Below are 12,233 nucleotides of genomic sequence, written 5' to 3'. Positions count from 1 at the left end.
CACCACTGCTGTGACGCACATGGGTGCCAGCGATATGGGTTCGGTGTCGCCATCGGAGTGGCTGTGGATGTGGGCTTGGTCTTGCTCTTGGTCTAGGGCCTGAGCTCTGGCTTAATTGCATTTCGCTTGGCGTGCATGCATCAAACGACAGCAATGTTCGTCAAAGGCGGCTAAACTTGGTGGGAAGAGGAAAAGTGTCAACAGATCCACGAATTTGAGATGCTCTTCCACGCTCAAAACTTCCTCACCAATAGGAGGCAAGAGCACACTTTGCAATTGAAGGGGCAAAGATTCAATCAATAATACATTATTAAGGTGCCCATCAAGAACGTGGCCTTCTTTTCGTGCGTTTTAGCCAGCTCGACTTCACATAGTGATTATTGCGCCATTGATCAAATTAGAATGTCGTCCACTGGGGGCTGACCACTGGGCATTGAGTACATTGAGATACCAATACGAGTATGACATCAATGGGCCATTGAGCTGTCATCGCTTCGAACGCTCCACTTAGCCGGCGGTCTTCTGGGCCTTTGTTGCTGCTGTTGGCCACACATTAGCAACTGCCAGCCCAGAGTTGCACAAAAGAGCAGACAGACAGTACATGTGTGCACACATGCAACAGTTTCTCGCCAGCTGGCTGCCTCACACGGGGGCATCATCCGTTGGCGTGCTCCAACTCCAATTTCAGTTTGCTTTGCGACGCGACGCCGCGCGGTTCATCGAAAGACCCTGCGAAAGACCCAAAGAGCTGCTGGAAGTGGATGTGGATGTGGATGTGAATGGGGATGGCAGTGTGTAGCTCCAATTGAAAGTGGTACGCGCTGAAATATGAAAAAATAAGAAATGAAAAAGTAATAATAATAAAACACTCGTAGCTTGGTAGTAAAGAGTACATATAGCCCGCTCTGAGACACGCTTCCATGTCATTTATCAACGGTCGCATATGGTGCCCCTCTCGGCCCAGAAATGTTTGGCCACACTTTCGGCAGCGCGTGCCTCGTGCCCATAACTAGTGGCAAGTCTCTTTGTTGACCTCACGTCGCAATCGATTCGCAATCGAGTAGCAACCCACCGAAATGGTACATAACACTCCGGTATCCAATTTGCATTTGGCCAATGCTGTTTGTGTGTGCTTTTTCCATTGAATATTCCATCTATGCAAGAAGTGTCGCTGGAAAAAAACTAAAACTATAGTTGAATCAAGCGACAGCAGGACACAGGATCATGTTGTTCCGTCGCAGTTGTACCTACAACGTGGAGCAATCAACGCGGCATTATGCGAAGGTAAAACATGGCGTTGCATACCCCGAATAAATGTGGCAGCACCAACTGCAGCAAATGTACGTTATGGTTACATATGGTTGTGGATAATCGTATCATTATGTAAGGGATTAGCGTAGTAGCGTAGCTGAGAGAGTGTGTAATCTATGGCACACTTCGATACAGACCTTTACTGCTTATAGCCTTCACCGCTCTCCATTGGCAGCACAATCAAACCAAATGAGTATTCAACCCACCAAAGAGATAATCAAGGGCTAGTCAGTGGGCTTGAAAGATGGAGATGGGAGCTACACTTCATCACATGTTAATCTGTTCAAATGCAGATACGTTTCCGTTTGTTGCTTTGGAAACAGGTAGATCAAGCTCAAGTACCCCTCCACTGCCATTACTCCCACTCCAAAAGATACTCCACACTGTTGAGCTAGTCGGAGAGCTCCCGGAGTATCTTTCACTTTACACTTGATCAATTTATACGACTATTTATAAAAATTACAAAATTACATCACAGACAAACGCCCCTCATCCCACAAAATTTGTTATCCCCTTGCGACGCGCACAGCTTTTTTTAAAATATTTTTGTTTGGACTGGAAATTGAATTCAATTCTCGGCGGCTTAGGGAAATTACAAAAAGGGAAATACTCGGGGATAAATTGTTGCTTTTCCTGCTTTTCCTCTTTTTCGTTCCGTTTCGATTCGTTCCCTCCCTCTCTCTCTCTCTCTCTCTCTCTCTTCTCCATCTTTCTCCATCCATCCGTCTGTGGCTGTGTCTGTGGGTCAACTGTTAATGCTGCAATAAATTAGAAAGCAATCAAATTTAATGTGGCCAAAAGAAGGCGCGACGTTAGAGAAGACAAAGACGAAGACCCAGAGCAAGCCCAAGTATTTTTGTGACGCTTGTCAAAAAACAAAAGCTCCAATAAATCAACAAGAAAAGCGAATGAAATTTCCGGGCTGCTTTTGGACACAAAAAGAAACCAACGGCGGCAAATAGCATTCGTAATTAAACACACAGTGGGAATTAATTAAATAATATTTTACGGGCCTTGCTTTTGCGCGGTGTAATAATTGTAAACGCACACATACATACACGAAATGCTGGGGTAATGCGAGTTTAACTAATTCCGCGGTGGCGCTGTAGTCAGCCCTGTTTTAAGCCAATTACATGGCAGGGCGGCTCTCGCTCCTGAAATTAGGCTGCGAGGGCCCTCGGGCCAAGAACCTGTGTTTCTTGTGGGAAAACAAGCAAGCAAACAAGCGGCAGAGCCAGCTAAGAACAACAGCCAGCACCAGCACCAAGAGGGCAGGACAGCACCGATGCAAACTCGAGTTGGTAATTGAAAATGTCATTGCAATGCTGCTGCGGTTAGACAACACTCAGCAGCTCCGAGCACTGAGCTCTGGGTTTTGAGCTCTGAGCCACGGTTATTGCTTTGGTTGACAGACAGTTGGTGGCGTGGCATATCCGCAGTTGTTTCCGTTGTTTTTTGGGAATGGGTAAGCCACAGTACCATCCACAAAGCCCCCCGCCACAAGCAAATTGCAGTCGTATCTGCTAATTGTGTAAGAAACCAAGGAGAACGACCAGGCCAGGGGGCCACAAAGTGTTTAAACTGCACAGATACTTAGTGCACACTCTCCAGTACAGACTTATGCCACTTCAAGGTACTGTTTCTCCTGCTGCATCTAACCCAAATCCACTGGCTTTATTTATTTACAGAGCTCCGTAACATTGTGCAACCTGGGTGTGGGCGCCACGTTTGGGGAGACCATACTGCACGACTTGCCACGCGATAGCACCGTCGTGACGAAGACAACCTGCGAGCTGCTGCGCGTCGAGCAGCAGGATTTTCGACTCATTTGGGAGGTAAGTTCCTAACATACAATTCAATTGGGGACTCGGGTTCAAGTTCCCTTCTTTCTTGCGCACTTTTAACCACATCAAAAAGGAGCAGTCGCTCATCAAATCCACCTCCAGACAACCCTCCTTTGCCTTCATGTTAATGAGCATCTGTGATGGATGATGCATGACTCAAATGATATTCAGATTCATGTGGCAGAGCAGCGTCCTGGCATACATATTTGCGGCATGCCTTCGTCAGTGCCGAAAGTATTTAATTAAAATTTCAATTAACATTTAATGATGCTCGCCGGTCCCGACCCCGACCCGGACCCCGACCCGTCTAACAGCTTTTTCCTAATGAACCGCCTCGCAGTCCTAAGCCCGAACACATGCCGGCAGCTCTGAGCCCTCAGTGTTAAGTGCCCCTGGCTCTGGCTCTGTGTCTGGCTCTGGCTCTGGCTAGGAGTAGCAGTCGGAGCAGGTGGGAGGGGGAATTAAGCCAAGGTGCTCTTGTGGGCCAAGTAGTTTATTCTATGTTGTCTCTGTTTATGTGCGGCAAATGGCATTACAATGTAATGACAGGCTTATTGCAATGCATCATTCATGTTCGTTTCCATTTTCATGTTGCATGTCCTGGCCGCGTTAGCGTCTATGCTTGCCAGGACCCAAGGGAAATTCGCCCAAGTACAAGCGATAATTAAATGGAACTAACTACATTCATACTTACATATATACATATACATATGTATATAATATTTCCTACACCTATCAGCATTGTACAATTCGAAGGCAATATCAATAGAATATCAATCGGAATTTGACTTAGTCAAGCCACAGGATTTGAATGTACTTACGGCTATAGCAATGGGATGGGATTGGTTTCCTTTTCCCCCCAGAGCGGGAGGCTTACTTCTGGCAAATAGTAAATGTTTGAACTGCACACAAAATGCACTGCAAGAAACGAGATTAATGCAGCCGAAATAATGGAGGGACTCTTCTCCTTCTCCAAAGTGGAAAATTCAATTACATTTCACCTGAGGGTTTCCTTACTTTTGTCAGTGTAAAAATGCAAAATTTCTCTGTAAATTCGGAACCCTCACTAACAATACCATTTTTGGGGCAGCTGAGGGAGGGGGAACCCCCAAAAAGTCATCCCTAAAGGCACGCACAAAAGGTATAAACCACAGGAGCACACACATGTAGGGCGCCCATTCAGGGGCGGACAGAATGAATGAATGTATATTTACCTTATTTCTCACAAAAGAAAGAGAGAGAAAAACGAGCTGGAGGAAAACCTCAAATTGGGGCATATACTATTTTGCAACATTATGCCAACATTGGCTAACCCAAAAGCAACACAAGTGGTTAGTGGAAAGAGGGAGTGGCAGCGTGGCAGAGCGGCAGAGAGGGTGAGCGATAACAAAGTAGCTGCGACAGCAGGGCCACCACATATCACGTATACGCAGTGTGCAACAATGGAGTGAAAGTGGAAGCTGCCACTGCTGCACCATCATCAGTAGTAGTCGTACCAGCAGCAGCCATAAAAATGTTGGAAACTGGGGAATTCCCTCGCTCTGCGTTCAGTTCTCTGAACTGCGTAAATGCGATAAAATCCGGGGGGCGGCGAGGGCGATGGCAAGGGCGAGGGCGAGGAAAATTGAAAAGGAGTAAGTAAAATGTATATACTCGTACGGAGTATACTCGATATAACCTTTCGTTTTTCGCGGGAACTTGTATTCTCCACCTGGTCCTGGTCCTGGTCCTGGTCCTGGTCCTGGTCCTGGTCCTAGTCGAGTGTTTGATTTGTGCACAAATATTTACCCGACTGGAGGGCAAATTGAAAATGTCAGATAAAGCAATTGTCGACCCATATGGCAGACCATGACCGGGTAAGTGGAGAAAATAGAATTTCGGGCTAATTAACGGTCTCATTTCGATCCCAGCTAAAAATGGCAGCAGAGCAGCAATCGACCAGCATCCAATGGCAGCCAATTATACCGGACAAGACTCGAAGCACTCGTAATGCGATTGGACAAGTCGTGTCGAGTCGAGTCGAGACCAACTGAATTCAATTGCAATTGGAATTGCAATTGGATCGGGTTCCGTTCGTTGGGACAAGTTTGGGTTTGGTTTCCAGGCTGCAGCCTCATTTACTGCCAGCCAGGAGGATGTTAGTTGTGGCGCAATCAATGGCGGATATTGCACTCGCCTCTTGCGGTAAATGTGGCATAGCGCTATTGAAGAGTTATACTTTGAATGCGGCTTTCAATTGCTTTTCAATTTCAATGCCATTTGATTACAACATATTTGCATTCAATTTCGGACGCATTTTATGCCCAATAAATGGCATTCAGGCGGCTGATGCAACAGTAACAATAGCATTTCCAAACATGTGGCCTGCGTAATCCTCAGTCCATAAATATTTCATTCCTATGGGGCTGGTGGGTAGGTACGAGCTGTATTGAATGCCCAGTGGCATGCACACAGTTGCATGTCCACGGCCATGTGGTTATTTATTTATGCACAAACTCAATTTGCACATGTGCACCGGCAGCACCGAGCACCACGCACCAGTGAGGCAGAGGCAAATGCTGAAGGATTTTCAGGGCTAACGACTGGAGTAGGGACAAATTTTCCGGAGTAGTCAATTTAAACTAAACTTGTGAACCAATTCTATGCCAATTTATGATGTTACATATGTAAGCTTTATTGATTTCATTGCACTGAAAATTCTGTTGCGATTCGGTTCTTCAGAGCTCTAAGTCACGCGACTTGAAATTATTGCCACCTGAATTCAGGGAAAAATTTTATAGTAAAATGAAGCACACGCATGTTTAAATGGAATATTCGATATTCTCAGTACTAAAATAGTGAAATTAGTTATGGGGACTTACACATAAAAATGTATTACAAAGTCTATTTAATACGGTCCATAAATATTACATATATTACATATATTTCCTGTAAATGTGTTATAAAAATAACATATTAAACTATTAAATATTAAATATATTTAAATCGAATATTCTCATGTCAGTGACACAATTTCTTCTATCAATTTCCATTGTCGGGTCAAATCTATTGGTTTCAATTTTGAAATCTCTGGGTTACAAAATCTTTTTCCCATTCAAATGCCATTCGAATGAAAAATGAAAAATAAGGTTTAATCAGAATGCATTTGTGAATTCTGTTCAAGGCGAAGACCTTCTGAGCCTCTCCACCCCTATGCTCGCTCTTTCTCGCGCACTGCCTAATTGGCTCCGCTTATTTTGGCCCTGCTGTGCGTTTGATAAACGAAGTGAGTTTAATTAACGTCAACGTCGACGTCGCCAACGACAACGACAACGACAACGCCAGCGTTTTCTGCTTATCAGGTGGCAGAGCCGCAAGAGTTGCCAGGCGTCGCCACCCAACTGGTGCACTGTTTGCCAACAAAATACTTTGAAACAGAACAGAAACACTCTGACAACCCCTGCGAGTGATAAGAATTTGCAAAGTCCCTGGTCTCGGGTCTCGGGTCTCGGGTCGGGTCTCGGTAGGCATTTGTCAGACCCATTTATCAGTGCACAAAGCAGCGTTTGGCAGTAATTACCTGCGAGCTAAAAGAGTTGAAAAGAAAGAAAGTTGCCACATGTCAGCTGCGCAGCAGCAGCGGCAGGGGCAGCGTCAGCGCTGGTCCGCTCAGATTGTGGCCAGCGATGAGGCAGCCTGGTGCGTTCTCTTGAACTATCGACGTCACAGTGATAGCCATGAGCATGAGGTGCTGGAGCCAGGGAGAACCGCCGGGGCTCCAACAGCTGGTGCCACTTCCGCGGTCATTAAGCGACGGCGTCGCCTGGAGCGTGGGCAGCCGGCGCGTCCGCAGTCGACGGCATTCGAAATGAGCAACGTAATTGGAATTTGGCATTGCAATTATCGCGAATAAACAGAAAACAGAAAGCATAGCAGGAAAACAATACCGCACCGTCTAAGCCCCCGACTAATGGACATTTTACTTCACTGTTTTTTTTTTTAATTGCAGAAGAACAAAGAGTTGATGAATGACATTTTCACCAATTGCAAATTGAAGAACGGTATGAAAACGGCAGAAAGCCGCATTAAAATCACCACGATATTTATGCGCACATAAAACTGATTGAATAAACATATTAAACTCACATTAAACATTGGGCAACCATCCACATCCAATCACACACACGCACACGCACACGCACACAGCCACTGACACAGACACAGACACACTTTGGAAAAACATTAATTAAAATAAACTGCTGTGGGATATTTGATAGGTTTTGGTCCTAGCGTTCAGCAGACGGCAGCCGCCCCATCGCCCACCAAGCGCCCACTCAGCCCGGACCACCCCAACCCAGCATTGCCCATCACCGAGGTAAGCGGAGAGCATTCACAGGGAGGGATATACATACATATATACATACGTATGTACATATATACTCGTACATATGTATGCTTGTAGCCCAGCCACAGGCGCATAAATATTATAAATATAATTTTTCCGACATTGACGACGACAAATGAGTTAATTTGCTGCTCCAGAAACTGTCAAGGGAATTACAAAATATTTATGTGTTATTCATGAGGCTGCTGGAAATGGGAAAATGTCCCTTTCAAAGGATTTCTATAAAATTGTTGTCCTTCTGGCTTTGACATTTGCCCTGAAAGCTCTAATCTTTTGGCAGTAAAAACTTTAATCTGGCCTTAGTTAATGCGACAAATTGAAGATGGGCTGGAACGATGCCAGTATAATCTCTCGATATGCGAAAGGGAGTCTTTACACAGGCTTACAGTCGGCTTTTTAAGCGTTACATTATAATGTATTCCTTAGAGGTGTACGGCAGGGCAGCATTAGAATGTACACAGGCTGAACATCTCAGGGCAGTTTATTTTTAGTTCATTGCTTACCTATTTCGCAGACACCGAGTCCTGCTATGAGCCGCATGGGCTGGGCTCTACGCACATTACTCGTTGCCGACAACTCAAGCTGCCTGAAGGATCGCAAGGTAGGAGAGGCAAATGGACGACTAACTTTTTTATGATACTAATTATCTCTTTATCTTCCACTCTGTTCTGCGGAGGTTTCGGGAAAGTTAATACGGAAGTGCGCACCCGGCACTGAGCTCGTCGATTGGCTGGTCAACCTCGCCCCAATTGTGCACACCCGCGCCCAGGCGGCGGGCATGTGGCAGGCCCTGGTCGAGGAAGGCGTTCTCACACATGGTAAGCTACGGAAGTTAATGCGGCCATTTTCGCACTTAACAGGCCTTCACATATTAATTTTACTCGATTCCGCCGCAGTCAACAAAGAGCAGCCATTCAAAGATAAGTGCTTTCTGTATCGATTCCGGCTGGACGAAGAAGGCGGTGCGCCGGCGGTCGGCATCCCCCAGGCAGAGGATCAACACGCGGCCAACGAGCATATTCGCGAGGCACTGAGTGCCCTCTTCCAACGTGGCCCGGACGCCACTTTGCGTATGATATTGCGCAAACCGTAAGTGCCACTGGACCACACACAAACGCACATTGTTGCATATTCAATCATTGACTCGCAGCTCTCACGAACGGACATCGGAGGAACTGGAGCTGGTATTCGAGGAGCTCGTCCACATTGCCGCTCTCTCCCATCTCTCGACCAGCATCAAGCGGGAGCTCTCATCGATATTCGTGTTCGAGGCTCATGCCCAGGCGGGCACAATATGTGAGTATTGCCCCACAGCCACAGCATTCTCTAGAAACTCTAGAGACTTTCGAAGCCAAAAAGCAAAGTTTTTGGAAACTTTTTAATTAAATTCCAACTAATTATGTCTCAATAAAAAAGGACCACCCTACGACCACCCCCTCTCGCATAAAGCCCCTAAAGCAAAAATGATAAGTACTAATAAAGACTTTTATCCCTTAACACGTTTAACCCATTCCAACAAAAATAAAAAACAACAACAACAACAACGACTACAACAACAGTATTCAATCAAGGCGACGAAGGACGCTCCTGGTACATCCTCCTCAAAGGGTCTGTGGATGTTGTGATACACGGCAAGGGAACTGTGGCTACCCTGAAGACGGGCGATGATTTTGGAAAGCTGGCCTTGATTAACGACGCACCCAGGTAAGAGTGAGTTCGAGAGGACAGATCTGGTCTAAAAGCTTATCATTCATAATCGTCAAACTCCTCATCGTCTGCGTCCGTTTGCATCTTTGCAAAACTCCTTGTTGGCCAATATCTGTTCCCAATTTAAACTCGAGATAGTGGCTGAAAGTTCTCTCTATCCTCCGTACTACAGTCTGTGGTTTCCTACTCATGCATTTCGTGCGCATTGTGTTTTCTATGCGTTGACAATGCCACAAAGCGGACAATGGCCAAGGCCCCACAATGGCAACATGAGTCGCTTGGCCGCTTGGGTGGTGCAACAGGCAAGACGACGACTGATAACAAGAGGCATTGTGTGGCATTTAGAGCAAACAATTGAAAATTGAAACAAAATATTAGCCCAAGCCCAGGGGCAATTTGTAAGCCGTTCTCCAAACTTGGGGAGCACAGGAAAGAGTCCCGTTCAGTTCCATTATATTCGTGGGATAAAATAATTGAATCCCAGGGATAACTCATTTAAGCTGGTTATTTATTCCAGGCAAATATGATGGTATTATTATTATTATTCTGTATGCCAGAAGCTGTAGCTTCTTGTGGGAATAATCCGGCGTATATTGATTGAATTTTCTGACCGTCTGACTGTCTGACCGCCGCAAATGCAAATTGGTGGATTCTGCAGATATTCTGCCGCTGAAATGCAATTTAAAATACTTTTCCTGGTCGCGACACACGTGTGGGGATACAAAATAAAATTACTGTCTGCCCCACGAAGCGTGAACGTTTTCCATTTGACATTTTCGCATGCAGCAACTTTCCATCAGCTATGGTCGAATATAATAGTAGTTTCGTAATTAACGAAAATTCATACAGATATAGCGAAATATAATCCATTAAAAGTTTCTTGCACAAGCTGAAAGTTTTTCCGAATTTTCTGAATATTTGTCCGGATTTCTCTTCCGACAGAGCTGCTACCATTGTACTCAAGGAGAACAACTGCCATTTGCTGCGTGTGGACAAGGAGCATTTCAACCGGATACTGCGCGATGTGGAGGCCAATACATTGAGGTTGCAGGAGCACGGCAAGGATGTTTTAGTGCTGGAGCGTGTGGCCAAGCAACGTGGACAGCATTCGGCATTCAAGTGAGTGGCAAATCAATTTTTAATGTCCGCTCAAATTTAATTGAAAGTCAGAGCAAGTAGATGGATTCAATTTGATGTTTCTGTCTCTTCCTCCCCCTCTGCACCACAGATACACGGTCATGTCGGGCACACCGGCCAAGATGCTGGAGCACTTACTGGAGACCCGGCTGGGTCAGTCCGTTGGTGGTATGGATCCCTTCCTGGACGACTTTCTGCTCACCCACATTGTATTCATGCCCGTGGTGCAGCTGGTTGATGAACTGGCCAATTAATATCCTTTTCCAAAGCAACAATCCAACAATCTTGACTACTCATGAATTTTCCCTACCTTTCCATCAGCCATCGGTCTATAGTCTGTTGTCTTTAGTCTGTGTTGGCCTTTGCCATGCCAGCCACGTCCCACAGCTTAGGCCCCTCTTTTGGACACTGGGGATCAAACCATTTTAAAGCCTCTTCTACCACACTAAAGGCCTCCGCTCCACTCAGTCCCTGGCACTTTAAAAACGCCAAAAGTTCAGTGTTGGATTCAGGATTACGGCTCGAGAGTCACGTTCTCCTTGGGTGGGCAACGGAACAGCTCCACGGCGACAGTTTAAGTGTTGGCAGCACGCAAGCCACACATGACCCCGATCCAGACCACACAGTTCCGATGCCCAGTCCAAGGGGGTGGTGGTGCAGGAGTGGACTTTTACGTAGAGTGTGGCACAAATGCTAACAAGCAAAACACTTCCGTCCGGGGCAGAGTCCACCAGTGGAGCTTCAGTCGAAACAAAAGCCGCAATGAAGATGGCTTTATCGGGCCAAGCATTTTCAGAAATGTTTCCCCAATATGGAATGGGTTTTTGTTTGGCGGGTCGGGTGCGAGGTAGAGAGTACTGAAGCCATGCCCAATGATGCCTGAAACTAATCCCACAATCTGCATTGGAATACGTGATGTGTTTAATAAGCAGGACCCTCGGCCCGAACTAAGCAACTTGATTGGGAACAAGGGGGAACAATGGGGGAAAGGCGCATCAATAAGCATACGGCAACGGCAACGGCAACCCTGTTGAATGGTGTAGGCAGGACTCCAAATCTAATTCCAAATCTGAGTCTCCAACGAAATTGGTTTCTCGCCTTAACCGCTGTGTACCTTCCATTGCGATACCCATGAGGACGCCCAGACACCGGAGGATCGTGAGTATATAGTCAACTTTAAGAAGCGCGTCATCCAGTTCATGCAGAAGTGGGTCATGGCCGTGCGGCATGCGGCCTTCGAGGAGCCCAGTGTGTGTGATTTCATCGAGGACCTGGCCGCCGAGGTGGAGGCTGATCCCGATCTCAACGAGGAGACCAGCATAGTGCACAATGTGCTTACCCAGATGGCTCGCTACCAGGAGGATCGCAACCAGAATGCCGGACAGAAATGGAAGTTGCCACCGAATGGCCAACCCATTTGTCTGTTCAGTGGCAATGCAACGCCCTCAAAGACGGTGATACGGCCGGACGACGACAGTAAGTGTTTGTATAGCCTCTATGGGAGATAATCGTATGCAAATGGATCGTTTCCCCATTCTCGTTGTGCAGTCATATTCCGGGTATACTGCGCCGACCACACATACTGCACCCTGCGCTTCCCCATGCACACCACGGCGGAGCTCATCAAGGCCTGTGCCGCCGACAAGCTGCAGCTGAATCGTGGACCCGAGGACCTGTGCCTCGTCGAAGTCAGGTCGAACGGAGAGCGCTCCGTGTTTAAGGATAACGACGTCAGTATACCCACTGGCCTCTCGCTCAACGGCCGTCTGTTTGTCTCCGTCAAGGATCATCTGGATGCCTTGGTAAGCCCACTGCCAGCAGCGCAGCCAATGTCAGTCCAGACTTCTATA

The 12,233-nt window shown here is 46.6% G+C and overlaps 1 protein-coding gene across 5 annotated transcripts in view; it reads left to right on the top strand.

Moving 5' to 3' along the window:
- The window catches only part of Epac (Exchange protein directly activated by cAMP), a 35,609-nt gene that overhangs the window by 20,752 nt on the left and 2,624 nt on the right, over positions 1-12,233 (top strand). For 2 of the 5 annotated variants that reach the window (XM_015183579.2, XM_033377715.1), the window contains 12 exons: positions 3,000-3,146; positions 7,144-7,195; positions 7,412-7,509; positions 8,054-8,140; positions 8,216-8,357; positions 8,436-8,628; positions 8,690-8,835; positions 9,099-9,243; positions 10,189-10,365; positions 10,475-10,636; positions 11,498-11,859; positions 11,932-12,185. In XM_015183579.2, the coding sequence (XP_015039065.1) occupies positions 3,000-3,146; positions 7,144-7,195; positions 7,412-7,509; positions 8,054-8,140; positions 8,216-8,357; positions 8,436-8,628; positions 8,690-8,835; positions 9,099-9,243; positions 10,189-10,365; positions 10,475-10,636; positions 11,498-11,859; positions 11,932-12,185 (1,965 nt within the window). Of the gene's footprint in view, positions 1-710; positions 815-910; positions 1,285-2,999; positions 3,147-6,891; positions 7,012-7,143; positions 7,196-7,411; positions 7,510-8,053; positions 8,141-8,215; positions 8,358-8,435; positions 8,629-8,689; positions 8,836-9,098; positions 9,244-10,188; positions 10,366-10,474; positions 10,637-11,497; positions 11,860-11,931; positions 12,186-12,233 lie in introns of those variants that run through there. The other 3 variants (XM_033377716.1, XM_015183580.2, XM_002138128.3) reach the window with 3 other exon arrangements.

The sequence above is a fragment of the Drosophila pseudoobscura genome, chromosome 3 (genome assembly GCF_009870125.1).
Source record: "Drosophila pseudoobscura strain MV-25-SWS-2005 chromosome 3, UCI_Dpse_MV25, whole genome shotgun sequence".
Lineage (NCBI taxonomy): Eukaryota > Metazoa > Arthropoda > Insecta > Diptera > Drosophilidae > Drosophila > Drosophila pseudoobscura.
Note: the sequence above shows the minus strand (reverse complement) of the source record. Positions and strands in the feature narration are given on the sequence as shown.